The sequence below is a fragment of the Vitis vinifera genome, chromosome 8 (assembly GCF_030704535.1).
Source record: "Vitis vinifera cultivar Pinot Noir 40024 chromosome 8, ASM3070453v1".
Lineage (NCBI taxonomy): Eukaryota > Viridiplantae > Streptophyta > Magnoliopsida > Vitales > Vitaceae > Vitis > Vitis vinifera.
In genome coordinates, this window is record NC_081812.1 from 17,186,757 (window position 1) to 17,212,640 (window position 25,884).

A 25,884-nucleotide genomic window follows, 5' to 3' on the forward strand; every position below is an offset into this window, starting at 1 on the left:
TGAGACAGTTGAGAATCCGTGACCCAATAGCTGCCAACAATTCATTAAATAAAAGTCTTGAATGAATTGTTCTGTGTCAATTGCAATCATTATCTATCATTTCAACTCAGTTACCAACTTCACCACATTCCAATACTTTTATGAATGGATGACTATGTGGAAGTAATAAATATAAAATCAAGAATCCAGGGAGAGCCTTTCTAGCTCTCGAATTCCATGACTGGAAGCTTTCTTTAGTTCTAGAGCTCTCTTATAAGGAGGAGCAATTGGGGGCTGTACAGGATCCAAGCTCTGGTAAGTTCCTTCAGCAACTTTGGGAAGAGGATATGACTGGTCTGAGTCATACCCACTGAGGTCTCCACAAGCCAAAAATGGAATGTACACCTTATTTGGCCCTTCCAACCACCCGCTTCTGCAATCTGTCATGCAACAAATATTAGGAGGGAAAAACATCACTATCATCTATTAAGCAAGAATCTCCTAAGAACAGGCCCAATCAAAGATGTAAAACTTGGCCTGGACTAAGAAGTACTTGTTTTGCTTGAACAAACATTGACATGAACCACTTCCTAACTAATGTCTGATATGTTCATCCATAAACAATATAAAAATATTGAGACCAAGAACTTTGATGTGATGGAAACTATGGGAGATTTGAGATGAGATTGTCCTGAAAAGGGAGAACCAGAGACAGAAGGTTTTTAGATCTCTTTTCACATTTTGTTTGGTTGTAAGTTGTACAAGATTAGAGATTTGATCATTAGTTAAGACACACAAACAAGGATGACAAACCAGCCTATCAGAGTCTATGTCAAAAAAAAAGATTTGCTTTGAACATCAATGCAATTCACAACTTTCTAATAAAAAATTATATGCAAGAACCTAAATTCATAATATGAGGAAAATACTAAACTTACCTAGATCATCTGCTCCTGATGGACTTCCCACCTTTTCTAGAAGGCGATGCAAATCTTTCTCATTAAATCCTTCAGGAGGAGAATAATTTTCACAAACTGCAAATGCCTCTACATCATAAAAAAAATACAAGAATTAGCTTTGACCAGGGTCACAGGGCAGGCAAATTGTCAGTCAATTGTCAATAAAATCAGACTATGTCTTCTCTGAGAGATCCCAAATAGGCACTTTCACCAGAGTTGTATAGCAGGAAATTATAAAGCACCATTCTTCTGTGTGCACATACGACAAGACTCCTTGCAATGGATCCTGTATTACATAACAGATCCTTCTTATGCAATGAATGCCTTTATGATAACAAGAATACCACTTTTGTGAGAGATCCAGATTTCCTTAAGAATTTTGTTTTTTACTTTCATTTTAATTTTAATTGATTTTATTCATTTATTTATTCTGTTTGCAGTAACTCAATTTTGAAGGAGCCATTGGCTCTCGTGGAATCTCCAGAAGTCTCCCAATATATTCTTTAATTCTTTGTTTTTTTATAGGCTATGTGCTTTAATTCTTTGTTGACTTGGAAGTTGAACTCATAAGTAGAGATGGCTAATCAGGGGACATGGGAGACTTCGAAAATACAATTATAAATAACATGAGAAGAACTAATAAGCAATTCAGCTACTAAAAGAAAGGAGCTCACTCTTACCTATGCTGGAATTACGGCTGCTTTTCGGTTTTGCAAAAGTTACTATAGGGAAGAATAATTTCAGCTGCAATTGGTGAGCAAAAGTCAGGGAAATTGCATAAGTATTTTCCGGATTGCAGTTCTCATTAAGAACTAGTATTCATGAATAGATAAACCTTAAAGCTAAAACATAAGTAACTTTAGTTGCTCACGCCCCATGAAGCAATTATTATCAAAACCATAGGGTTTCTGAATTTAGTGTGTCAAAAATGTAACAATAACATGAGACAAACAGGATTTGTGAAAGGATGATCAGCTGCTATATTTGGAAAAACATTAATTAGGCACCACTACAGACACTATGATTATGGAAGTGGGAAGAAATAAAAAAACTCAGGGGAAATATAAATATAGTTCCCAACTCTCATGTAATAATGCAAAAGATAAATATCATCCTGATAATCAAGCTGACTGGTTACCAAAGATGTGCCCTTGATGGCTGCCGGAACTGCTAGACAAGTTTAAAGTTCTTTTTTATCAACTCAGAAATTCATAAATAATTTATCCATTAAGGAATTTTGTTAGACCTAGAATCAATGCCCAAACAGAAGGCTAAACTGAAACAAGGGACAAATAAGAATGTGAATGTATTCCAAATAAAATGTTGCACATGAATGTCAAGCGAGGTTTTCATATTAAAACCACTTGACAAATCAAATGAGATTAATTAATTCCAAAAATTGGGAATTGAGCAAGTATTTCATTACCTGGCAATAAAGGAGACTAGTATCTTTTCCCCGAAATATCTTTGCAATAAATTTTCCACCTTTTTTAAGCACATGAGTAACAATTGTTAAACCCTACAAAATAAGTTGGTCCAATAATATCAGTGTAATACAAACATAAACAACATTCACAAACAAATCGGTTACCAGGCAACATTTATACATTGCTCTCAAAACAAAAGTAAGAAGGTGATCAATGGACTCCATAAACTGTATGCAATAATCATCTTAAAAAACAAAGAACACACTTGATTTACGATTCAGATTTTTATAGAAACAAAAAAAGTAAGAAATGATAGTTTAGATGAAAGAATTACCTACAAGGAATTAAGGGCAAAAATGAAAGTGCTTTGAATTACTGTTGCAAAATCTTCTGACCAGACCAGTTACTAAGGCATCTCACAATTCAAAGATCAGTCAGGTCAATAGAGGAATATATTCCATTTTGAGATTTTGGGAAGAGGGGTTGTTGTTGAGAGATTTATTTCTGGTCTTTCCTTGTTTCCACATGACCAATTTATGGGAGCCAAGGGAAAGGTTACACTATTGCTTTTGCCCTAAGACATAAACTAAAGCTACAAAGATCTCTTTTCTTAACTGCTATCTATGTTCGTACATAAATAATTCATATTGCCTGGAAAACAACACAAATATGCGACCAAGTAATCACTATTTTATGAAATGGAAGGATACATACTGTAGGTGCTATAGAATAGACAGTCCATGTATGGCTACCAAAGGATGCCTTTGTTTTTTGTCTTGAATCTAAATAAATCTTTAATTAAAGTGTAACTAGTACTTAATAGTGTTAAGTATTAAGTTGTTTGTTTGTTTTTTTAATTTTTTTTAAGGTCTTAAAACAAGTTGCTTGAAGACTTAATCATTTTTAAAATGGTTTGTTTTTTAACTTATTACTTTTTTTTAACACAATTTTGTCTTAATGGAAAAGTAATTTTTTTTTACTTTTACCATAAATCTTAGAGCAACTTGCTTAAGACTTAAAAAACAAACAACCCCAAAGTGTCCAGCAAAATATATATGCCTTTAAGAATAAAACAAACCACAACATGACACACTGCCTAGACCTCATAAACTAGATCTTAGATATTGTGATTTTCACGTTTTCTCTTTTAATATTAATTTAGGATTCTTAGGTGAGCATGACTGAATAGTGAAGCATGGCACTGCATCTGTATCCATCCAAGGTAATTGCCATCCAAACTCATTATAGTGACTTGCCCTTATAAGAAACATTGATTAGTTTACAAGGAACCTAAACAGCTCACCGCAAGAATAAGTTGGGACTGGACAAATTCATCCATATCATGAAGCCCGGTAACTGCAAATCATCACAGAAACTGATCAACTTAAGAAAAACAAACCACTGCTGGTAGAAACAGAAGCATAAACCATGAAGTTGAAAACAATATATGTTGCCTAACCATCAGGAGCACCATCACACACAACCAGGTCAGCCTTGCATCCATCAAAATGCCTAATGACCTGAAGAACAGAAGATGATAAATAAGGATAATGTCAGATATATCATTTTTACACAGCCAAAAACTGAGAGCAAAAATGATTTAAAATAGCACACAAATACAATGTGTCAGCCTGGGAAGTGGCATGTCTATGACTCTATAATTATGTGTGCTTGTGCACAAGGATGCATGTTAATATGTAAGAATGTATGGAAGTGCGTGTACATATTGAGGCCTCAACTTTCTCATGAAAATAAAGACACAAGCATAACATGAAAGTCAACATTGACAACCACTGATTCAAGATATTTGGCCAACATCAACCCGTAAAAGTGGTATTGAAGTTGAATATTTTGGCATGTGGTTGTGATCAATTAACCGGACTAATGGTACCAGTGGTATAGGCTCAAGTCCCAAACTGGCACCCAAGAAAAACCAAAAGAACATAAAAGCTGTGGGAAGGCACTGATGCTCAGAACCCTTGCCCAGCTAATTGAGGTTAGCAACATGAAAATATTGTTCCCTTTTTTTATTTTTTTTGTTGTCATTCTACTCTATCTATGACTGTATATTCTGCTAACCAGCACCCATGTCTCTTTCAAAAGCATAGCCCATGTACCTTGTGGAATTTCCATAGTTGTACTGGTGAACCATATCACTCGTTCTAAAAGGTGGTGTTGTATGTCTACCTTGCAGGAAAAGGACTGTCATGACTCAAATGGCCATAAAACTAATCCATTCAAAATTAAATTCACTCATCTGGAAACCAATAACCTTGCATTTCATCATTGATATCTACCTACTCTACACCCCACCAACCCCCCCTCCCCTCTCCCCCCCAACATAAATTTCTCTTGGGAAAATCTTCAAGGGAAACAGAAAGAGCAATGCTTTTTTTTTTATAGGTAAATAAGAGAATATATTAAAAGCACAAAAGGCGCATCAAAGGGCCCAAAGGCTTACAAGAAGAGAAAGAGAAAAGTGAGGAACAAGCCCACCCTAACAACCCAGAAAACCAAAACTATGTGCAGCTGCCTCACCAGCCCCCGCTGCCTGCCCTCAACACCCCAAAACAACCCTTTCTAGATGTGAAAAGCCAACAGCGCCAACATCTAAAACCCAGCAAAAACCTCACGCAACAAGGTCTGTGACCTCGCTACTCCTCCCCCTACCCCTAACTAACAGAAGGGAGTTTTAGTAATCAACCGAACACTCCAATTTTCGGATCTCCCTCTCGAAACAGGAAGTCAAGTTTGGCTTCCTTTCCCCCCTTCAGACACAGACACAATGCCCCTTCCTAGTCTCCATCTTCCTCAAGAGGGTAAAAATCTCCTTTTCATATCCCTCAACTGGCATCCTCAAAAGAGCAATGTCTATGCACACTTAAGAGAAAGAGAAACTGTTTTCTAATTCTATTCTATGAAGACACTGAGATAATGATATTAAATCAGTTACATAATTTTAAAGAAGCGCCATTTATATCTTTACACTGTCAAACAAATAATGGATAACAATGACTTGGGGGGAGAAATTGACTAACCAGTTCAGCTGTACGAGCATTTGTTATATCACCCTGGACTTGAATCACCCCTTCAATTGGAGCCATGGGCTGCAAATCAATCGCCACAATAAGAGGAAGATCACCATCCCTGAAAATTTTGATTAAGTAAAAAGTTATTAGCTTGACAATAAGGTCCTACACAAAAAGAGGGTGACATAATAGTAACAATTAGAAGCCCTTGAGGCCCGGCTCAAGTGGTAAAGGGATGAGGAGGGTTTGTGGGAGGTTCCAGGTTCAAGTCCCAATAGAGACAAAAAATTTACCTATCAAAAAATAATAGTAACAATTAGAAATTTAGCTTTTTTTAATAATAAGAAATATGTAAACCGTGCACACAGGCCTAAAAACTGTAGGGTGAATCAGTAAAGTTGAAGAAAATAAAGGGAATTACAAAGTCGAATCTTATAAACAACATAATTGGAATAGCATCTCTCATATTTCCATTTGGAGTACACAAGTTGTGGGGCACAAATGTCAAGTACCCAAATACAAAGTGATGGAAGATCAAAGCCTTTATAGCATGCATATATAAGCACGTGTATATATGCATAAATATGGGAGTAAGGAGATATAGAATATTTAACATTGGAGACAGCAAATAGAAGGGATGGTACTTTCCTCTCACATCAAAATGTGAAAGAAATATAACAATTATAATAGCTCCTATTTCATTAACTTTTTTCAATTGAACCATTTATACAAATTCAAAACCCAAATAAACAGAATTTACCTTGAGGCAGGTGAAAGCTTTGCTGGGAGAAACAACTTACGACTCAAAACCTACAGAAACAATGTGAAGGATCAGAGACAGTTAAGGATAATCTGTAAATCACAACCCAAACAACATTGGCACAAGGAAATTATATTTTTCACTTCAAGCATTGGTGCATGATTTATCAAATGCCCTTCCTTCAACATGATACAATATCAGGGGAAATCTTTTCAAATTCAAATGACATGATGAAGATTGTTAACAGAAAGAATATCCAGAATCTCTATTCTAATGAGATTGGAGTTGGCTCACAGCACACCTCCCACATTTTTAGTCCAAGACCACAGGAAGTGAAGGGAAGATGGTAAAAAAGGTACCTAAAAAACAAATAACCTACATTTGGTAAAGGATATCATTTTCTCCTTCCATTTCAAAGCAAAATGAACACTATTACCATATTTGCTTCAAAAGTTCCATTCCCACCTTAATCTGTATCAGTTTTAAGTGCAAAATGTTTTTAAGAAAAGCATTTTCCAAACAATACCCTGTGGAGGTTTAATTATTCAGATCCATAATCAGTGTGAATGCTGAAATTTAACTGCTCAAATGCATGTGTTTTAAGAGAACTCAGGCCTAGAGAGTTGGGTGTAACAATGAAAGAATATCATACAAAGGAACGAGTTTCATCAACATAACACACAATCTTTATAACTGCTTCCCTATTGATTCTGTTGGAAATAACAGTTTACAAGGCATTTCACAATTGCAGATACCTGACTCCAGCTACCAGGGGCTGCACATAGATCTACCACACGCTTGACCCCTGAAAATCAAATTGGTATCAAACAGCTAAAGGTGAAAAAATAATCTCAAATCATAGATAAATAGAAAAACGCATCCAAAAAAGACTCAAAAATGTTTGACCAGAGTTCATCCTATGCAAAACCATAGCAAAACAGTCTATTGGGCCGTAGAATTAGTAGCTTCTAGAGTATTGAAATAACAAAACAAATAATCCACACGCCTAGCACTATTTCATTTATGCAATCACCACTCCCTGCGGATATTGTGATTTTTCCCTAATTAACAAAAAACAAAACATTTGTGATATAAGAAAAGGACAGCATCTATCATTTGATTGTATTCTTAAACCTTTTGCATTTCCAAATTTTGTTCATCAGCCACTTAGAGATTGACATCCTCATGCAATATAAATAAAAACATAAAAAAATAAATATAGAAAAAGTTAACAATCCATGACTAAAGCATTTTGAAAAAGAAGTCTTGGACCATCAGTAAAACCACAGACCCAATTTAACTGGAACCAGCAAGCTGGTTATTCATAAACTATATACCATGAGTTCTTTCAGGATTTTCAGTTCCCACTCTTCTTTATCATCTCCCACATGACTCCACTCTCATCTTTGTCTCTTTTCTTCTTGTTCTCCTCATTGAAAATTGCATCTTAACACATAACATTAACTAGCTATTGAGTTACACACTTGAATTTTTTATTTTTATTTTTATTTTTTCAGTTAATTGACCTAATATTTCATTTTCTCTAATTATTATAAATAATGATTACCATATTGATGATGATGATGTGATGAAAAATCAGCAGTAGAAAATAGTGACCTTTAATCTAGTCCCTTTCATGGGTTAATAAGCAGTCCAGCTTCTAAAACATTGGCAAAAAAAAAAAAAATCGACTTTAGGAACCAAATTAAAAAGGTAAAATAAACACACACAACAAAGGACCAAAATAGGTTGTACCTTCAAATATGTTGAATTCCTCATCAATCTGAAGGAGTTTGAAGGCACTTCGAGCACGCCAACCTTCTTCCTTTGCTTTACGATAGTAGATATCCTGCAAACTAATCAACCTTTACTAAAAACTGAAAAATGAAAACACACCGGAAATTGAACAGAAGAAATTAGAATGAGAAATTAAACCCACCCTCTTATCCCTTGAAGCTTTGCCCATGCTTTAAATACCTCGCAGTTCTGTAGGTAGTGAAACAGGAAGTATTTACTCTTGCTAATCCTTGTATTCATAGAAAGTTATAGTTTAGTCATAACATATGCTTTGGAAAACAAAAGAAATAGAAATAAAATGCTATTACCACAATATTAACAAGGAATACTATCACTGACAATGAGCTTGGAGCAGCATGTTTTTTGCTTGATGAGGTATGGCCAAAGTCCAAAGAAAACAGTTCTAAGTTAATGACAAAAACAACCGTATAAAAATGAAGGTTTAAAAGTAATCTCTCTCCATTTTAATGTATAGGCATGGAAAGGGCTCAGGCATTCAGCATGGCAGATTGACTCCCTTAATTTGAAAACTAATATATCCACTGCATTGGAGAATAAATCAAGAAATTGATATAGCATTAAAAGAACCTAACTTTCTATGGCCAATTTTCTGCACATCTCCAAATTCTCTTATAAATCTTATTGATATGATTATTCCTCACTGTTCTGCACTACCAAAAGATTTTTTCTTTTTCTCTTTTTTCTCTTTTTAAGTCCACAGTTACAGTAAAATTTCATTGGCATTGGAATTAGCATTAGTGCATGTCTCCGTTCCAATGAACAAGTCCTATGATGGCATAACAGAAAAATCTCTTACTCTTATCGGTCACTCTTTTGAACATCTTATATGCATTTTAAATACAGAAGAATGGTAACAAAAAAAAAAACGATTATTCATCTTAGAAATTATAGACGAAGTAGAGAGATGTAATATCATGCCATGAGATTCACCAGAGCATAGGCAGTGAATAGAGAGGTTACTGTAGCATAAAACAAATGAAAAAAAGGAAGGAATCAGGATTTATTTTCATCAAGTGGGAAACTTTACCAACCTTTGGTACAATACAAATCAGAAGTGCAGGGAGAGGAGGATGAGTGCTGAATTTCCTGGGAATGGGCTCCTGTGTACCTCCCCTCGTGTGATGGGAGTAATAGCTCGCAGCACGTTTGTTACTAGTGCTTCTATCAAAAAAGCTTTTGTAAAAACACAGTTAGTGTTTGAATATAGACCCAAAAAAAAATGCTTTTGATAGTGTTTTTAGCAATGTGTTATGAGCACACACATATGCACAGACTTGCATCCATATTATTAAAAACAGTAAAGACAATAATTATTTATTATGACACGAAATTTTGAAAAATACTATCTATTTACATATTAGCTTAAATTGTCTAATAAAAAATTTACACTCGCCAGCATTATTTCCAATAGGCTCATTAATACATGTATTTCCATCCAATACCACCAAACTATAGAAATCATGCTCATAGTCAGTCTCATCTTCAGAATTGCAATTTTCACTATCATTGCTATTAGAAGACATATTGACAAAACCAACAAATAAAATAATGCATGATAATGAGTGATTACTAGACATTTTCTGGACCCCTCAAAAAGCAAGAATGAATAAATAATCAGATCCTCTGTCAAAAAAAAGAAGCAAAACCATTAAGTTTGAAAATCAGCAAATATGGAAAGCACTGATGAGTAAGGAATATAAATGGCACTTATGAACATTTCTAAGAACTAAGAATATCTGAACCAAAGTTGGAACCAAAATACAGTGCACAACCACCTGAAAAAAATGCTAAAAACACCAACATACCAAACTGTCAATGTACCAAAGTGCTGAAGTACACTTTCAGTGGGCATGTTCAGTGATTCCCAGCATGGGTCAATTGTGAAATCCACTAGTGCTTTTTAATGTATGCAAAAATGCGTCAAATAAGTTCAGCAAATTGTCCAAGTCAGAGCACCCAATTTGCAACAGCAAAAGGTTTCAAGCTGGGTGCCTTCATACATTGCATATTTGATAAAAATAATGCTGCAAAATTGCAAGCCAAAATGCAGTCAACAATGGGACAAAAACTCTGCCACAAAATGCAGCTATACTACATAGCAAAATAGAATTTTGAAGCTTCAAGAGAATCTTATCACACTTGGGACAGCAGGTACTATGACCAAAATTGATGCAATTCTATTCCTATTTGTGCAATCCTCAATTTCAGACTCATTCCCTCAACCAAGCTGTGCATATATGCAACAACTGGCTCTTAGAGGCAACTTCTCAAACAGGTAATATGCCCATTTTTTGTATAGCAATCCTACACTTCAAGGTGCCGCCATTTCCACCCATAAGTACAAGCAAGCTCTCACAATATTAAAACCTTGTCAGAGGGCTTACCAACTAGTACCCATTACCTCAACCAAGTCATGCATATAGGCAACAACTGGCTCTTAGAGGCAACTTCTCAAACAGGCACTGTGCCCATTTTTGGATCAGGGTCCCATCATTCCCACCCACAAGTACAAACAAGGTCCCACGACGTTAAAACCTTGTCAGAGAGTTTACCAACTAGCAAGTAGACATGTTGCGAAGTATTTTCTGCCCTTGTAGACATTTTGGTTTCAGGTTTCATTTACAACTATTATATCAGAATGAACACATATCACAAACTGAATTCAAGAAATGGCCATTTCTGATGATGGATAGGAGCACACTTAAAAAAAACATGGGAGTTTCTGGTATGAGCACAATGATACGAGAACCTAAATAAATGGGAGTTCCTGAGTAGCTGAATTCATTACATTGCAACATAAACACAACTCTCAAATGCTCAATCAATCTGATGAAATAAGAACAAGCCACAACTGAAAGGCATAAATTTTGAAAAAAAAAAAGAAAAAAAGAAAAAAAAAAAAAAAAAAAGGACATGAAGAGTAGAAAGCCTTGTAATCGAAAGGAAAAAGGAAATATCCGCAGCTACATCATTAATTGAATAAAAGAACTACCAAATAAACGTAACCAATAAGAACGGAAGACCCCTGAAATTCATTAAACAATTACCACTCACGAACTTTATGCAAATGACTTCCGTTAAAATCTATAAGGTCTTCCAATAAACCCTAACTTAGGACCATCTAAAACCCACAAAATAAAAAAATGAAATCCACGAAAAGGGAAAAAGAAAAATAATAACGAATTGGTTGCTGACAAAAAAAGAAAAGAAAAAAAGGATGCTAAATCTTAGAATTTTCATTAATATGAATCTAGAAAACAAAGCTTCAGCTTAACCGTAACCGTACCTAATGCAAGTATTTTGACTGGGTTGATGTAAAATTTTACATATCCAGAAATTAAGACGAAAATGAAAACCATGTTTTATTTGTTTTCAGGAGTTCTCTCGGGAACGAAAAGGATGCTATTATTTGGAGAGAGTGAAGAAGATACTCACCAGATACTCGAAACAACGCAAGCAGAGGTTGGGGGTGGAGTGGTCGGGACACCGCGGGTACCTAAACCCACCAAGTACCGAGAACTCATTCAAGCATTCCTAATTTGGTTGCAATTTTATTTTTCAAAAAATTTTAATTATAAATTTGCAAATTAGTTTCAAAATTATTTTATATTTTTACGATTTCAAACCAACAACTGAAAAATAAAAATAAATAAATAGATAAGGAGTTGTCGGGTCATGAGATTGAAAAAGAGTTCTTGTTTTTATTTTTAAGAATAAGTAAAACTATTTTAACTAAATTTTAGAAACAAAAAGAAAATACAAAGGAATTAAAAAAATTATAAAATAAATAAATAAAATTAAACATGATAACTTCTTCTCTTTTCACCATCCATTATTGATACCGAAATTTTTTTAATATGATATACATTTAAATTACACCTATTTTTATGAATTTAATTTAATTTAATAAAAAAATTCATTAATTATATAAATTTTAAATCAAACTATATTTTGGACATAAAATTTATTAATTTTTAAAAATAATTTAACATTTAATAAACCAATTTAATTAATATTAGAAATTAATAGAAATCAGTAATATTGAAAAGTCATAAACCAAGATTTTTTTTGGATGTCTTGATTAATTTTTTCTTTACATATGATCATATTTTTATTAATTTTTTATTAGGTAAATAAATTGTAAATCAATTAAGACTTAATTTATTTATTTAATTAATAAATCTAATAATTTCTAAAATTAACTTAAAACCAAATAGTGATTCAATTAATGTAAAAAAATTATGGATAAAAATTGGTTTAAAATATCAATTAATTTTTTATATGTAAAACCAATGCCCATAAGACTCCCAGGTTTCCTACTGAATTGGCCGTATTGCTTTATAGACTCGACTATTGTTTTCCTACAAAGGCAGCTGCCAATACATATATTAATTAGGTAACCTAATTACCAGGGATGTCGGCTAAGGCTTTCCTCTGGATCCCAGGGTCTAATCGTAACTTTGTACGGTTAGAATTTAAAAACAGATAGCCAAGTTTTACTTTCTCTTCTCAGCTAAGGAATCAACTAGTTAACTCTACCTGAATTTTGGTGCCGAACACAGAAAGCAAGCCAAGAGCAAAACAATTTGCAAGCAAATGGAAAACACAATCATGTCCGGAAGGATTTGAAACCCCATTAAATGACAAGCAGAAGAAAATAATCCACCGCCCCAAAGGGTTAGGTTTAATCCTTCTCAAATCACGAGTATAGGATAATGTTAAGAAGTTTCCTCATCCATACTCATCAAGTTCAAATGACAACTGAAAATTTTTCATAAATGGACCAAATCAGCAAGCTGGCTGGGTTTTGATGCCGGATTGAAAAGTAACGTATTCTATACCTAATGGCTACCTGAGATGATATCAAATGATAAGTAAAATACAGTATCAACATCATATAATAAATCAACTAGGACGATGAATCTCAAGTTCAGAGCTCTGTTATCTCTGTCGTGGAGAACACAATATTCTCAAGAATGAGAACCTTCAACAGTTGAATTTAACTGGTTCCCTCCCCCAAAAGCCTGAGCTCTATCATGGCTAAAACTCCAGAGACCAATAAAAAAGTCCATGTTCAGCTTCCAGCAACGGCCGGGACGGCTGCTGGCTTTGCATCCTCAGCTTTCTCATGCTCTTTGTTAAGCATCTGAAAACCAAATTTGAGTGTGTAAAGATCAACTAGATACTTTTTCTATAAGAGAGAAAGCATCAAAAAGGGAAAAAAAAAAAAATCCAACTACAGGAGCATGTTATAAATAACAAGTAATCTAATATGGAAGACATCAAGAAACACTTATTTAACAACATCCCCAGTAAGTTAAGTGTTCCATAAATTTCAATGGCAAGTACATGCAATATGGCTTCAGTGCCAGCTATTGCATGCATTGAAGATATCTAAAAACTTAAGGTGTGAGCACATCATTCTTGTTCATGCTGGCAAGATGCATTAACCTCACATTTATGTATGTCCACAAAGTAACATGCATGGGAACAATACAACACAACTTCTATCTTTGAAATGACAAATTCTCGTAACATTCAACTCAATATCCAGCTTAAAATCAGGTAACCAAGGCCAATGTCTAGTTAGCATGAAAAAACTCATTCATATGAGAAGAGGGCATATTACCTTGTTATTGATCAAGTTGTGGAGAGCTATAACACTTCGGATGAGAGATGAAAGATAAATAACCAACATCATATCATTTGTTTTCACTGCATAGAAAAGGGCACACATGGATCAAAGAGTGGGAAAAGTTAGATGACATGATGAAGATACCAAAGGCAGAAAATAATATCTTGGCCTCACCTGCAAATGCCTTGATTAACTCAGCAACATTGAGATTTGGAAGCAAGTTGAAAACATCCTGCAATTTTGATGAAAATAAAAACATTGGATACAGGAAGGTCGTGGATAGATAAGATAGAGAAAAAAATCCACACATGGAAAAAATAATATACAAGTATCATTGTCCAACCTTAATCACAACCATTTTTTTTTATTATGCCATTTATAGTATGTGATCAAACAAAACAATATACAACCAAACCAATTTTTCTAAGAGATTATATAATCTAGGCATTGAACACATTCAAAGAGTGATTTTATTTATTTATTTATTTATTAGTGTGTGACAAGAAGCTACAACTTTTATAACTTGCACAGAGAGAGAGAGAGCACATTCCTTTTTCGTAATCATGGAGTCAATCAAAGAAAGCAATATATAAACAAAGCTTTTCTCCAAGAAATTACTGAATCTCAACATTGAACATGCATTCAAAGTGTACACCTTTTTTCTTGATAAAAAAAAGAACAAAAGAAAAAGAAAAAGTGTACATTTTTTTTTGATAAGCTATACTTCTGTCACTTGAATTAAGTAATAAAAAGATTTAAAAGAGAAGGGAAGGAGAGAGAAAGAGAGCACAGTACAAGAAGTAGGCTAGAGAAATTATACTAGTATTTGTAGAGAGAGAGGGAGGGGGAAAGAGAGATAACATAAACAAAGTGGGTCTTCCCACAAAACCACATCCTGGATTCCCAACCCAATGCAATGGTGAAGACAGCTTATCAATTTGCCAATCTGGATTTACAAGAAAACAAACAGCTGAAAACTCATCCAGATCCACAATCCTCATCCAGGTTTTGTGTCTGCATGACCCTCTTCAACCATGAGCCACACAAGAAATGAGTGTCATTGAAAGAGATCCCTCCACTGTAAGGTTACCCAATTATATTCGCACTCAGTTGCCTAAGATGGCAACCTCAAAACAAAGTGAACTGCCCTAAAAGTTTGCTCTCAAACTGCACCTGATAGACATGTCAGTTGCCATGTCTAGCACAACCAAAAAGGGAAAAAGAATGTCACAAATGGAAACATGTAGGTGTATCTGACATGAAAAAAAAGAACAAATGATAAATAGATTTATCATTGTCCCACATCTTATGAAACACATAGCAAGTGAATAAATCTTCCTCAATAACTCACACATCATCATAAAACCAAACTCATAAATAAATAAATAACGAAAAAGGAAAACTTGTGTAGCTAGTCTACATTGAGATTTGGTTCCTTTTCTTTGATATGATATCCTCATTTACCTACAGTTTCAAGAAGACCTTCCAAACCGCTTCTCCATACACATAAAACACTAGCTCTTACTTTAAAAAATAGATAAAGACCTAAAAATAATGAAAAGAAATATGAGATCCTACATCATGTCTTCCTGAAAAATACAGATGCACGCACACTTACACATGAAGGCGGGAAGGAAGCTTTCACACACACACACACATGTAAGTGACAGGTAGATACAATACAGAGAAAGCAAGATATGTGATCAAGGTAGCTCCAAAATAGGATTCTAATGACATCAGTAGGACGCAAATGTACAAATAAATGAAGCAAACTCTACCTGGAGATGGTAAAGAATCTCATGATTTAGAGGAAGCTTTCCATCAACCACAAGATCAAGATAACCACGTATTTCTCTCAGTCGTGCATCCAAACCCTTCAAGGCTGCTAGTTTTCCAGTGACCTGTATGAGACAAAAGAGAAGTGGTGGTCATTCCTTTCTTCTTTTTTTCACATAGTTGTGACACTTGTGAGAGAAGCTTCAACTTTCAGATATTTCTAAACTTGATGCAAAAGAGTCAACAACTTAAAGTAAGAAAATTCAGGAGGACAGAACCTCTGTTGCAAGAGTGCTAATGGTTGTATCCTTCACATCCCTAAGCAAGTGCTCAACTCCTAGGGAAAGGTGACACATGAAGTTAATTACTGAAGGTTCAAAAAGGTAAATAATTCATGATAAAGTCAATTTGCATCTTCAAGTTCAGAATACGGAAAGGGAAAAAGCATTGCTAAGAGGAAAATAAGAAGCTTTTCGGCTCATGACATACCAATTTCCTCAACTTCATGAGCAGCAATTTCAGATGGGACATGGACAAAAACCTTCTGGCTTTTCTGGGTAGCATTCTGTAACCATAAGCAAGCATTAGAGTAAACCAACAAGTCATTTTAATGAAATGTCTTAGACAGTAAGTCAGCAAGATTCAAGCTGAATAAAATGTAACTGATCAATCATGCACCAGCTAAATAAGAAAACATTAAAGATGTTCTTAGTTCTTACCTCTTTCACTTCCTCAACAGCATAATAAGCCTTGGTGGGAATTCCTAGCTCCTTTGGTTGGACATCAATTATGACTAAGACAGGATTGGGAACATAGCTGCAAAACCAAAGAGAAACTGATTAATCACACCGACCAGATGAAGGAAAATCAATTTCCATTGTTAGAAATGTCAATATATTTGATGATCCAAGATCACGAGCTCATTTATTCAGTTCTATCTTTTTACCAATAACAATTCATTCAAGTTCTTATCTTTTGGCCAATTATTGTACTGAATGAAACTTAGATGGGCATCACGCTACACAAAATCATTGTTTATTTAGTTGCGAGAAACATGAAGCCGAGGAAAAGATAGAGATTAACATATTGAAAACCAATAATGTCTGTTTCTCATCTCAAGGTTCAGGCTTTAAAAGGTGACTCAATATTCAACTTCAGATCAGTTTCTTGGCCTATTTATTTATGTTTAATTTTCATATAGAAATTAAGGAAAATCAGCATGAGCTTGTGAAGAACACCATGAAAAAAATGAAACAATTCCTTCACAGATTGTTGCATCTATTTCCCACCAATTAGTCCACAGAAATGCAAAAATTTTCAGATAAAGCTCCCTATACCAACATGGCCAAATCTCTAGTGCTACATCATTCCAAGAAGTTCCCAAAGAAACTACCGAAGAACAATACATAACCAAGCAGGGGAAAAAAAGGACCAAACCTTACAAAGCTCTTTGACAATGAAAAAGATGATTTACTAGTTACACAAGCTCAAGCATATAGAACAATTATGGAACATTATTACAAATCATAATAATGTTTCTCAGGAGTAAGATGTAGTTCCACTGACACAAAAATTACAAGGATGCTTCTTAAGAATCAGATCAAGCTTCACTAATATATCAGTTGCAAAATAAGCTTTCCAGAATAAGATTAAATTTCAGTAATTAATCGTTTATAAGAATCAAGATCCATGAGCTTACTCATGGAACAGTCCGTGAATATCTAGGTCATTCTCCCGCAGTTTTGGTCCTGTGCTGTACCATCCAACCACGTGCTCCTTGGCTGAAACAAATCATAAATTCCCATAAGAAATCGCCCATAAAAATTGTAAGCGAGACCTCATCATTTACGAAAAATAATACCATTTATTCTCTTGAACATGGAAAACATTGATTCATGATAGTTGTGGTCAAGAAACCATATGCTTGGGTCCTTGTCATCTTCTTCAAAGGGCACTGCAAACACAACACCCTACTATTTAGCAACAGCCAATAATTGGCAATTCTTGTACCCTCTTAACAATGCCAATACTATAAACCCTAACCCTCCGCTTGGTGCCCAAGAAAACCAAGGAATGGAAAAGAAAATTATCAATATACTCTTTGTGGCTGTGGTCCCAAAAATTAAAAACAAAATAAGAAAATTATGAAACCAAGACAAGCAATTAATCATGTAAAGTTGAGTGCCGAATTTCAATCATTAGCTGCGTCTTAAAATGTTCGTTTTCTTTTATTTTTCCACATTTTCTGAGCAACCAAACGGACCATAAAATTTCAGATCTAAACAGAATGAAGCAAGGTAGCTGGAGGTTTAGAATTGAACCTGCGTAACTGTTAGTGACATCAACAGTTCCTTTGAAAGAACTACCGAGTAGAACTCCGATGACTCGTTTTCGAGTGTCTTTGGCGACTCGGTTGTAGTTGTCGACGATGCTGAGAAGCACCAGAGGATGGACTATGACCTTCTCGATCGGTCTGGATGATATCTGCTGCGTTTTAATCACGTCCATCGGTATTTCGATTCAACGGCGGAGATCAGTCCGTACCCAAGCCCTACCCCTCGGTCTCTCTCTTCTTCGACTCTCCAGAATGCCCTTGTGCTTCTTGCGATTCTCGCTTCATGAAAATTCAGAATACAGGCAAAACCCACCGCACAAGAAACCTTTTTCAAAGCTCCGCACTGGGCCACCCGGCTGCGCTCAGGTATGGGCCAGTGCATTCTGGGCCTAACCAACCCATCACCCATGGCCCACTTTTGCTCAAATCTTAAAAGCATCCAAATTTCCTGTGGTTTAACAATTTATCTTTTTTTATTTCTATTTTTTTTCATATCTTTCCAGTGCTCTTTAATTATGAATATTTCCCCTTTTTTTTTATTTTTTTTATTGTAACACATTGAAATTTAAATAATTGAAATAAAACTTTTCAACCATGATCATTTATCACCATTTAGATTGACACTTTGAAAGCCAAAATCTTTATTTTTATTTTGATATTTTAATTAAAATATTTTAACTTAAAAAAATAGTTCAATAAGAAAACTAGAATAATGTTACCCTTTAAAAGCCTGTGTCTTTTATTGTGTCTAGAAATTATTTCATGTCATAAAATTTTTGTATATCAAAACCTTCTTATTCCAACTTTTGGTTAAAACTAAAATATGAGAAGTTATTCCAAATGTAATTAAATAATTTTTCCTTTATTGTATTTCTACAATTCCATTCTATCCTTCTATCACTCTCTCTTCTAAGCCTTTCCGAGAGCCCAACTAGGCTTTGGGAGATGGTTAAAACCTCTTGCTCAAATGAGGCCACAAGAGAAATCCATTAAAATTTATTGAGGGTGCCCACGCAAAAACTAATGTGTACTTCCTAAGCTCACATATTTCTCATCAAAATTTATTGAGGGTGTCCATGCTAACTAAATTTAAAAGTCACAGCTTTTTCTAAACTCACATGCAGCATTGAAACAACTCAAGGAGTAACCTTTGAACAGGTTGTGACATCAAACCGAATAGCCAATGTCCAAATACCTAATCTCAAGTTCTCAGAGCTTGTGAGACTGTTCCACCATGACAGAATGATGGGATTGCTAATGAGACATAATTTTTTGCTAATTGATTCCAGGAGTTAAGGTGATTGTTTGGGACCGGGGCGATAAGACAACAAACCCTTGCCTGTCATATATACTGAAAAAACACTACCGACAAATCCTGCTCTAAATACGACATTGGTGAAGAAACACAAGTAGTTCCCTCATCGAGTAACCTAATCAGTGAAGAATCACTCAATGCTATTATCAAAAGTTCCATGGAGGCTCCCAAGAAGTAGGAACTGAGGAAGCAGTCGGATTTGTTAAGTAAACCGTGGCTCTTAACCACATCTAGCCTTCGAGCCTCTACTTTAGCAGCTGCCATCTCATACAAAACAGTATGGACCACGGAAGAAACTGGCAATGCTAGAGAGCTTGAAATCCCATCAACAGCCCCAAGATGGAGAAACTGAGGAAGCAACCAAAATATTTGCTTGCTCAAAAACGCAAGTGTTTCCAATGGAGATCACAACCCCAACAATTATGAAGGTCACCCATGTTGGTACAACTTCAATGTGGCCAGTTAAGGCAATCTCCCCACTTTAATCCCTCGCTTTCAAATCTCCTGGCACTCCAACAGTGAACACTCTTGCAGCAAAAGAAGGCGCAAGTGGATCCCAGGAATCCCCCTTCATTCTAGTCAGGTTTCACGCAAAGAAACAGGAAAGACCACAAGAAAGAGACTTCACCTATCAGCTATCTGTTCTCACCTTTATCGCACCGGTTGGCTGATGGGTGAGCGACTTGGGCTGCTGTGCGGGAGAAATGTGCCCATTCTTGATTGGTAAAGCAGTTTTGTGCAGAGGAGGGCGGTTGACAGCATTTCCAGCAGCCTCAGAGGGAGCAGGAACTGCTGCTAGAAGTTTGGGGCATGGCATGGCATTCTTAGAGCGAACAGGAGATGAGGAGGCAAGTACAGCGTGCCCAAAATGTGGTTGCCACTCACAAGGAGCACCTAGCTGGTCGATCCAGACATGATTTGTAGACGCATGCCGGGCTCACTCTTCTTGGTCGGAGCATACAATAGTACTGTCAACAGGAACAGTTCCTGTACAGTTCCAGGCCCTCAAATCCACATGGAAATCGTGCATACAATTATTTCGGTTTCCTTGACCTCTCACTCTGCAAAGTCTCCATCTATGCTGCTCTTGTTGTTCTAAAGTTTGGCTTGGCAATACAATGACAACCTCATCTAAGCACCGCGCATCAACCATACAAGAAAACATGGATAGAGTTTTTTGTAACCCATAAACCACACTAAATTCTATTGCACAAAGCATCATAACTGAGTACCACGTAAAGCACAATGCAGTTTTTTAAGCTACAACTTAACATGGCAGTTTCTCTCTTATTCTCTTTATTTATATGTCCCACAGGCTGATAGACTAGGCCACAGAGACAACCAATGATACAGGCGGGGTTGAACAACTGTCACCAAATTGAAATTGGGAACCTCGCTTGGTGCCATGCAGAGTTAATGCCAGATATGCCTGAAAATCTATGTTTTGGGTTCTTATAGATGAGTTTTCTTGAATAAGTCAACAAGAGAGGACGGAGTGGGTGTCAGAAGAGAAGAGAACCTGAGCCCCATGGTCTGTTGCCCAAGCTGCACAACCAAAGTACTATTTTTCATAGAGCTGACTAGCTCCCTTGGAGGGCTGTGGAATGTCTTGGACATGGAGGGCACAAAGATTCTGAACACTGTTTTAACTTGTGAGTGGAGTCAGTGGACTACCCTTCGGTTTAGCACATCTATACAAACATAACCAGCTCAAGAACAGAAGTGTTGCAGACAGCATAACTAATGCTGGAACCCCAAACTAACAGACCATGGCTTTATATATGCAAGAGCACAACCTCCAATCACTGGGAGAAGGGTCATAAGAAAGGAGCCAACATTTTGTCAAGGCACCTTCCTTTTCATATCAATTTGATCACTGGGTGTTTGGATTTTTCCTTGTTCAGTAAAGAATGATCCTAAGGAGGTTATATGACCAGATATCCCAACAGCTATAAGGGCTAATGCTGTACAGAACAGGACTCCTTGGGTGTTGCCAATGCATTCTGGCTGGTATAAACTACAGGACCCCGTTGCATTAGAAAGAACAGGTGGTGTTGACCTTGCCAAGAAGCTGAGTCCCTGCAGACAGAAGAAATGGCTTAAATAGAAGAAATTCCACTAACAGCAAGTCTTTCAATAATGGAATAAATAGGGGTTGAATTAGTTGGATAAATAAGTGAGACTACAACAGTGTTATTGACTGTGGGCCTAGGCACAATAACAAAGCATTATATCCTAACTACTTAAGTCAGGTAGATAAATCTTTCTTCAACATTCAGGTCTATCCAAGATCATAATAAAAGCTATCACTTCACATGGTGTGACTTAAAGTAATCTAAATGACATGCTCTTCCAATAATATCAAATTAGGTATGCACCCTCTAATTCTGTATACATGCATAGCACATGCCACCTGTATTATTACAAACCTATAAAGTTTTATTTTGATTTCCATTACAATGGGGCAAACCAACAACAGGGCCACCTCCATGACTTCCTAAAATGAAGTGCCAGCAAAATTAGGACTCCAAGAATGATAAGGATATGTTTTTCATAGGACTATAGTGACAGAGATAATCAAGCATTAAATATTTATAACACTTTAACCATAGATGGAGTCAACAAATAGTCCTACCTATGGACATTTGTTGTAGAACACTTGAGCCCCCACATTTCTAAGTAGTGAACACTAGAGAGATAAATTTAACTCCAGATGCTGGGCCAGAGACTCCTTTCAAACATAATGCAGCTTTAAAATGTTCCATATGCAGATACATGTTTTGACTAACTCAGTTGGTCTACCCAACTATGATGCTACATTTGTCCCGCCGAGGCAGCAGTTGGTCTACCCAAAAAAAACAATCCAAGGTTTATTTCAAATATTATGAACTCATATGGGAATCTTTATCATGAGGCCTACCAATTGTAAATTTCGTTGGTTGGTCAATGATAATGTAAGGCAGCTTTAAAAAGCCAGAACATTCAAAATCCCTTTCTTCATTGTCAAAACTGTGACACAGATGCTTGGTTTTGGCTAATTAAAAGCATGTTCATCCATTTGAAAAAATGAAGCTATGGAAAACAAAACATAAACAAGTTTGAATGCTACATGACACCATGATTGAATAACCGTATTTTGATTAGATTCTTAAACACTCCCTGATCATTCTTCCTGTTTTCCCTACTGAATGAGACTAAATATAGAAAAACTACATAAACTATTTTGGTGTAGTTTATTATAATTAAAGCAAATGGCATAAATGATTCAATATCATTCATACAAAATTCTCAAAAAAAGAGGGAGGTTCTAGAAACTTACAAGGCTATAGGCAAGACTCGAGAACAAGATCATCCAATAGTCACTCATGAAAGCAACAAGGAAGGTCATGCCTAAAGGCATTATGATTGCAGCGCCCAAGAACAATGTCGACAATAGCAGCTGCAGATGTGAACACAAGCATCCAAACATTTGTTAAGGATGCCATCACCACCCACATGGCATAGCCCGCTAGTATATCAGCTCATACAAGAACCACCATGTATACACAAGAAACAAAATGGAAAAACAATGAATGAATAATTTACAAACCTCTTGTTTTTGCTCTGCCATTTGCACAAAGCAATTGCTCAAATACCACATGCATTATATTTTCACACACTCGTTGTCAAAACAGCTTTCTATTAATATGACTCAGCTTATGCCAATTGGAATTGGGATCAATTAATTTCCAGGGGCATCTTTGTTGACAAGGAGATGCCCGCAAGTGTTTTACTTTGAACCCTTCATTAGATGGGCTAAAACCAATTGCTGACTTATGAAAAAACGAAAGGCAGTTCAATAACCCATGAAAAAGCTGCCAAGGGCAGATTTCACCTCTGCTTTCTGTTGAACAACAAAAATTTTTATTTTAAAAAAAGAGTTAAAAACAGAATTTGTAGAAAATGGTAGGAGAAGCCACTCAAGTTGCAATCACAGCACTAACAGTAAAAAGAATAAGTTCCAAGCACAGATGAGCTAAGAAGAATAGAAGATGTATTAATGTTAAATTAAAAAAAAAAAAATTACTCAGACATTGAAAAAGAGACCTACCTCCAAGAATGGGTGACACTCTGAATCACTCAAAGAATACAGATCTTTAGCTTGAGCAAACTGGAATTATTCTGCATATAGATAATGAGGGAGCACAACAGATTGCAGAAGAAATCAGATAACAGGTTTTGAGGGGAACTGGGTTTGGTGAATTTTGTACTAAAAGAGGGATCATAGAAGAAATTTCCAGGCGACTTGGGGGAGGAATGCATCCATAGGAAGAAAATAGGAGTCTCCAGCTAACTTCCTCTAGCCCCCAAGATACCGTCCCCCTGACACCAGAGCCATCTGTGTGCTTGCCATCACTTAGGATGCTATTATTGTTGTTGAACATCTGACCATTGCCATATGCCACTTGATTAATGTTATTAAAGATTCATGCAATAATTTGATGGGATAAACTGTCCTGAAAATGTTCAAGAGTATACAGGCAAATGATAATAATAATAATAATAAATCACGGTTTTTTACAAGTTTGTTTTAGGAGAAAAAACCATTGGTGCTAACGTGCTGAGATTAGAGGGTGCATTCGTGAGAACAGAAGAGGAGCTTAACTGCATTGTGATTCAAAAATTGCTTGGAATTACATCTTTTCTGATACAATATATCTGAGGGCGATGAAAAGAAGACCCAAATTCAACAAAATTTCAAAAAGCAGCTCCTAGCTTGGATTATAAAACCGAAACTGCACCTGAGAAATTGGAGCTTTCCCACACTTCAATCCCTTCGACATCTTCTCTACTAATAAATAGCCTATCCCCACCACCTTCCATTTTCGTTATGGTACCCCTCTCTAAATCATCCAACTTATCAACATAATTCCTCCTATAAGACCCTTCAGAAACCATATTCTCCCTCTCCTCCTCTGTTTCTTTATCCTCTACTTGAGACCAAACCTCTAGGCCTCCTCCTCGCGCAACAAAAACTTGCTTTCTGTAACAATGTATCACACTGCTGCTGTCACCTCCACCCTTATGTGCCATGCTAGGGTTATTGTCTCTCAAATACACCCACGGGTCTTCTCCTAATTTACGCAAATCTGCCATTCCTACATCCCCCGATTTGGAGCAAACCTTGAACATGGTTGACTCATCCGCATCCACGTCCACATCAGCGAACGAATCCCCAAACCTACAGCTTCGCCCCGACCCTGGCTCGGTCGTCTCCCAAACCACCTCGCCGGACCTAGGGTCCCACAGCCTGATACAGCCCGAGTACCCGAACGCACCTGAAGTGACGGCACTGGCAAAGATGAGGCTGGAGCTTGGCATGTAAGTCAGTTTTCCGGCACCCATGGTCTTCATGGAATTGCCGGACTGGCGACCAATTTCCGACACGACCTGGAGCGTGGACTTGTCAATTACGAGGATGCAATTCTCTTTGTGACGACAATAGAACGACGCATATACAGAATTTGGAGAGTCTGCGATCGCGGACACCAGAGCCTTGTATATCCTAGGATCGGAGGGATCAGTCCAGTGCGCAGACGCTACATGACGTCCGCCGGATATGTCGTATATGTGAAGCCCAGCCGCAGTATCCGATCCAACGGCGGCTACATCCGGCCAGAGGCGGCGGATGGATGTGATATCGTTGATGTGAGTCCGAATAGTGCCGGCATGGGCCAAATTGCAATCATAGGCGGAGATCTGACCGCCATGAGCAATCCACAAGGAACCGTCACCGGCACCAGCAGTGAAAGCAGAGGGAAGGCCATCAGAGGCAGGGCGGATGGTGGCGACAACAGAGGCGTCGATCCCGGAGAGGGGAGGGGGCAACATGGCAGATTTGAGACGAGACTCGATGCCGTAGTAGAGGGCTTCATCGGTGAGTTCTTGCTTGGAGAATCGGCGAGCGGTGGAGGGAATACGATTGGTTCGAAGGACAGAGAGGAGGACGGAGAAGATCTCAGGGTCACGGTCGATGAAAACGGGGTTGGAGTCGTCGATGGGGCGGGCGGAGAGGGCTTGAAGGAGTGAATCAGGGCCGCCGGAGCGAATAGTAGAAATAGTGGTCTCGAAGAGTTTGCCACCGACGTTGAGCTTGATTCGGTCGTGAGGACGATGGGCAGCTCCAAAATAGGGGTTTCCGTCCTCCATTTCTAGGAAGACGGCGTGCGTGTAGGCCAAAGGTTTTGATCTGGTAAAGACCCTTCTTGCTTGGTACTTGGTAGGTATTCACAATTGACTCGCCTTAGGATTTGCAGTTGAGAGTGAAGATTACAGGGAAAGGGATTGGGAATCCTAATTGCCAAACCCCATTCTATTTTTGGGTAAATTTACTCCACTCCCAACTCCCTTGTGTTCTTGCTTCTAACCATATTATCAGCCAAAAACATTTTACTTCTTCATCCATTTTTGGAAAGTTCAACTCGAGGAGAAATTAAAATAAGAAATTTCAGCACAACCCTGTAATTAAAAGGAATAGAAATTAAGAAAATACAAAGTTCTTCTCAGTTTTTAATTTAAAAAAAAAAACTCTTTTTAAGCACTCCAGGCGTTTTAACCTTTCATTTGGCCCAATATGGAAGGGCCTGGGCCTGGGTTTGCCTCCAGGCCCTTTTTGGTTTTTACTCTGATGCCCCTTAATAATAATATTATTATTATTTTTTTCTCATTCTACCGTCCAGTGGCCTTGAACTAGAGGTCGTACAAGCAACTGGTAGTCTGGTACTAACAGGTAGGAATAGATAACCAACTATCTGAATTGAAAGGTGAGTCCCTCTTAATTTCTTAATTTCTTCTGACTCATTCTTTCTATC

General features: G+C 36.8%; 3 protein-coding genes across 7 annotated transcripts; all 3 read right to left on the minus strand.

Moving 5' to 3' along the window:
• Positions 1 to 19: 19 nt before the first annotated feature.
• Positions 20 to 12,364, minus strand: LOC100252784 (putative tRNA (cytidine(32)/guanosine(34)-2'-O)-methyltransferase). 5 transcript variants are annotated; one of them, XM_002278885.4, is made up of 13 exons: positions 11,408 to 12,364; positions 9,004 to 9,145; positions 8,094 to 8,140; positions 7,910 to 8,003; positions 6,910 to 6,959; positions 6,155 to 6,204; positions 5,404 to 5,512; positions 3,825 to 3,885; positions 3,669 to 3,721; positions 2,365 to 2,457; positions 1,619 to 1,682; positions 918 to 1,025; positions 20 to 419 (listed from the first exon to the last, which is right to left on the minus strand). In XM_002278885.4, the coding sequence occupies exons 3-13, from the start codon at positions 8,118 to 8,120 to the stop codon at positions 178 to 180; spliced, it is 951 nt and encodes a 316-aa protein (XP_002278921.1). In that variant the 5' UTR covers positions 8,121 to 8,140; positions 9,004 to 9,145; positions 11,408 to 12,364; the 3' UTR covers positions 20 to 177. The 5 variants fall into 5 exon arrangements, with proteins under 5 accessions (XP_002278921.1, XP_010654184.1, XP_010654182.1 ...); XM_010655882.3 differs by having other exon boundaries at positions 8,094 to 8,174; XM_010655880.3 differs by having other exon boundaries at positions 8,094 to 8,180.
• A 222-nt stretch (positions 12,365 to 12,586) lies between these two features.
• On the minus strand, positions 12,587 to 18,037 carry LOC100247677 (26S proteasome non-ATPase regulatory subunit 7 homolog A). The gene is made up of 10 exons (XM_002278939.4): positions 17,705 to 18,037; positions 17,245 to 17,337; positions 17,083 to 17,164; positions 16,103 to 16,199; positions 15,873 to 15,948; positions 15,662 to 15,720; positions 15,386 to 15,508; positions 13,782 to 13,839; positions 13,602 to 13,687; positions 12,587 to 13,118 (listed from the first exon to the last, which is right to left on the minus strand). The coding sequence occupies exons 1-10, from the start codon at positions 17,889 to 17,891 to the stop codon at positions 13,047 to 13,049; spliced, it is 933 nt and encodes a 310-aa protein (XP_002278975.1). The 5' UTR covers positions 17,892 to 18,037; the 3' UTR covers positions 12,587 to 13,046.
• Positions 18,038 to 23,668: 5,631 nt separating this feature from the next.
• Positions 23,669 to 25,595, minus strand: LOC100242542 (protein ENDOPLASMIC RETICULUM-ARRESTED PEN3). Its single transcript, XM_002279021.4, has one exon. The coding sequence runs from the start codon at positions 25,220 to 25,222 to the stop codon at positions 23,795 to 23,797; it is 1,428 nt and encodes a 475-aa protein (XP_002279057.1). The 5' UTR covers positions 25,223 to 25,595; the 3' UTR covers positions 23,669 to 23,794.
• Between the last annotated feature and the right edge of the window lie 289 nt (positions 25,596 to 25,884).

What these genes read in the sequence shown, in the direction of transcription:
- LOC100242542 (XM_002279021.4), bottom strand. Translation starts at nt 25,222, where the DNA reads ATGGAGGACGGAAACCCCTATTTTGGAGCTGCCCATCGTCCTCACGAC.
- LOC100247677 (XM_002278939.4), bottom strand. Translation starts at nt 17,891, where the DNA reads ATGGACGTGATTAAAACGCAGCAGATATCATCCAGACCGATCGAGAAG. An exon ending in TGTCACTAACAGTTACGCAG is followed by an intron (nt 17,338 to 17,704) that starts GTTCAATTCTAA and finishes TTGTGTTTGCAG; the next exon opens with TGCCCTTTGAAGAAGATGAC. An exon ending in CATGTTCAAGAGAATAAATG is followed by an intron (nt 17,165 to 17,244) that starts GTATTATTTTTC and finishes GATTTGTTTCAG; the next exon opens with CCAAGGAGCACGTGGTTGGA.
- LOC100252784 (XM_002278885.4), bottom strand. Translation starts at nt 8,120, where the DNA reads ATGGGCAAAGCTTCAAGGGATAAGAGG. An exon ending in AAGCTTCAAGGGATAAGAGG is followed by an intron (nt 8,004 to 8,093) that starts GTGGGTTTAATT and finishes ATTAGTTTGCAG; the next exon opens with GATATCTACTATCGTAAAGC. An exon ending in CAGCCGTAATTCCAGCATAG is followed by an intron (nt 1,026 to 1,618) that starts GTAAGAGTGAGC and finishes TTTATGATGTAG; the next exon opens with AGGCATTTGCAGTTTGTGAA.